Below are 3,361 nucleotides of genomic sequence, written 5' to 3' on the forward strand. Positions count from 1 at the left end.
ATATATATATATATATAGATGTCTAAGAGTTCATAAGTCAGAAAAAAATGCACTCGTATATCTGTCAGTAGAGTGGGTATATTAATCAAAGTGTACAGGGTAATGATACATAATACTGTACACCTTGATTAATATATTGCGGGAGTGTGTGTGCGTGTTGGTGAACAAACCACCACCGTTTGACATCTGGTGTTGGCTTGTTTACATCCCTGTAGCTAAGTGGTTCAGCAAAAAAAATGCTTCAAGGCACTGCCCCAGCATGGCCACAGCCAAATTACTGAAACACGTAAAAGAAAAAAAGATAAAAGCTGTTCTTTACCTCTGCTTCAGAAATGTATTAACTTGCCCCTGTTAGATAAAATTGTGTTCTTTACTTTTCTCCATCTCATACATAGTATAGTATGATACATTTTAAACATTATAAATGAATTAATAAATATCAAACAGACCCTGCTTTAGATGTGTATTGTCTTCTACTATAGCGTCGGGCTGATCAAAGCCTTCTTAGAGGATTTGGTAGATGGAAACTAGAAGATTATACAGGTCAAACAAAGCTTACTCTCAGAAATAGACTGATCATCCACCAACAACAAATACAAGACTCCAGTACAAGACAGATTCCACTGAGTGGACAGATAAAAATATGTGCAAAAAATAAGTCCCCCAAATTCCAGGTCTTCTCACAGCTAGGTTTCTTTCTCTAAAGAAGTTTCTATAAAGCTAGTTTTTAAACATCAAATGGCTATGGGGTCCACCAGAATAAAATAGTAATCAAAGGGGTTCATCGATAAAAAATGGTTGAGAACCCTTAAGTTAGATATATCACTATTATTATGTGAATTAGAGTTCTAAGTACATGACGAATTATTGTTTTAACAAATATTCTGTTCAATACCACAGATTTGCTTGTCAGTTGCTTGACCTTAACCCCTTGAGCATGTCTCTTAGTGGTTGACAGTATGGGCATCTCTGATCATGAGCAAGAGTAGTGGGAGAGTATTATAGCCAAGTCTTGAGAGGAATTCTTTATGGTTTGAATAAATATCATAACAAAATCAAAATTTTCATACTTCCTAGGGGTCAGCAAATAGGAAATAACAATTGCTACCCAAGGGTAAAAATCATGTTACACAGTATAATTCATACCTGTGTTTAGGCATGGCTGAGTGGTAAAGTTTGTTTCCCAGCCACATGGTTCCAGGTTCAGTCTCACTTGGGCAAATGTCTTCTACCATAGCCTTGGGCTAACCAAAGACTTGTGAGTGGATTTGGTAGATGGAAACTGAAAGAAGTCCATCATGTGTGTTTGTGTGTGTGTGTGTGTGTGTGTGCATGTGTGTGTGTGTGTCTTTGTGTCTGTGTTTGTATCCCTACACCACTTGACAACTGGTGTTATTGTGTTTACATCCCTATAACCTAGCGCTTCAGCATAAGAGACTGACAGAATAAGAACCAGGCTTTAAAAAAAAACAAGTACCAGGGGTCGAGACATTTCACTAACAATTCTTCAAGGTAGTACCCCAGCATGGCCACAGTCAAATGACTGAAACAAGTAAAAGATAAAATACACACACACACACTTACAATATATATATTTAAGGTGAGTGAAAGTGTTTACTCACAGAACAAACATAGTTGAATCTCCGAACATCCTTCACAGCTCCACTGAGATCGAGTCGGATGAAAGCTTCACTTACACTCGTGTGAATTTTCCTCTGGAAATATACGAAATTTAGATAAGTGATTCTCAGTTGATAATAACTGAGTAGTGTAAATACTAATGAGTGGGTGATATATGAGTATGAGTGTTGGAATGACAGAATCTGTTGAAACAGTGTTAGGAAAAAACATAATAGAGGTGAGTGATGGTGCTGAGTGAGTGCAGGAGAGGTGTAAGGCAGAGTGAATGAGTTGAGTGTTTGGATTGAGCAAGAATCGATGGAGATACAGTGAAGAATGAGTGAATGTGAGTGATGAATAAAGTGAGCACAAGCACAATGATGGATTAGTGAATGATAACTAAAGTGAGGGTGAGAAGGTGACATTCATCCTTCATGATTCTGAAGATGACCAGACTACGCTGTGTAATTTCCTTTGTCCTTCTGTCTAGAAATCAAAGGAAATGACCACGATTCCCTTCAAACTTTGCTTTTGTCACCTGGACATCGATGTTTTCAAACTGACCTATTTTCCATTACATTTCAGACAGATCCAGTGCTGGGTTGTTGAGGCAGAAATATCATTATAGCCATTATTCTGCTCAATACCACAGATTTGCTTGACCTTAACAACTCGAGCATGTCCCTTAGTAGTTGACAATATGTGCATCTCTGATCACGTGGGGGATCATCACAGCCATATGATGAGAGGGATTCTTTGGGGCTTGAATAAATGTAACAGAAGCAAAGTTTGGAGGAAATATCAGCAAATTTTTCATGCTTTGTAGGGGTAAGCAAATAAGAAATAACAGTTGCTTACCCAAAGGTAAAAATCACGTTATACAGTGTTATCAGGTTTACTCTTCGAGGGTCCTGAAGAGTTTTGTTTGGTCAATATTGGCATAAATTAAGACAGTGAACTGGTAAAATTGTTACCATGCTGGACAAAATGTTTAGCAGTATTTCGTCCACTCTAAATTCAAATTCCACCAAGGGCAACTTTACTTTCCGTCCTTTTAAGGTGGATAAAATAAGTACCAGATGAACACTGGGGTTGATGTAAACAATGTACCCCTCCCCTCAAATTACTGGCCTTGTGCCAAAATTTGAAACCAATATTGGCATAAATTCTACAATTAGAGTGGGGTTACATGATAAAAGAATCAGGATCCAGTGGGAATCTTGCTTTCCTTGCAGCTCCCACTTTTTTTTAGTTTCCCTGGTTATATCTGATTCTGTGTGCTGTACTCCACAGGAGCCTATGTGACACTGGGTGATCTTGAGTAGGATGTTCCCATCTTGACTGTTCTAAGTTATACTTTTCAAGGTTATCTTTGGTCCACCATGTAATCAAGAACCAACAGCAGGTAGAATAAAGGATCAGACTGTGTGTGAGTGATGAGTGAAGACGTGTGAGTGATGAGTAAAGTGTGAGTGATGTGTGGGTGTGAGTGATGAGTGAAGTGCATGTAAGTGATGAGTGAAGTGCATATGTGAGTAATGAGTGAAGTGAGTGATGAGTGGAGTGAGTGATGACTGAAGTGCATATGTGAGCAATGAGTGAAGTGAGTGATGAGTGAAGTGTGTGTGTGATGAGACACATACATACATACAGAGTGATGAAGTAGGAGTAAACTGATGGATCTTGTTGAAGAAACTCCAAAGGAATCTGTTGGATTTTCACCACTCCCCCCTTCAGCCCC

The 3,361-nt window shown here is 38.6% G+C and overlaps 1 protein-coding gene across 1 annotated transcript in view; it reads right to left on the minus strand.

The window, feature by feature from the left end:
* Positions 1-3,361, minus strand: part of LOC106875167 (F-box only protein 32) — a 65,057-nt gene that overhangs the window by 25,382 nt on the left and 36,314 nt on the right. Inside the window, exon 3 of the mRNA XM_052977760.1 lies at positions 1,623-1,715. Within this exon, the coding sequence (XP_052833720.1) occupies positions 1,623-1,715 (93 nt within the window). The remainder of the gene's footprint in view (positions 1-1,622; positions 1,716-3,361) is intronic.

Source organism: Octopus bimaculoides, chromosome 28, assembly GCF_001194135.2.
Source record: "Octopus bimaculoides isolate UCB-OBI-ISO-001 chromosome 28, ASM119413v2, whole genome shotgun sequence".
Classification (NCBI taxonomy): Eukaryota; Metazoa; Mollusca; class Cephalopoda; order Octopoda; family Octopodidae; genus Octopus; species Octopus bimaculoides.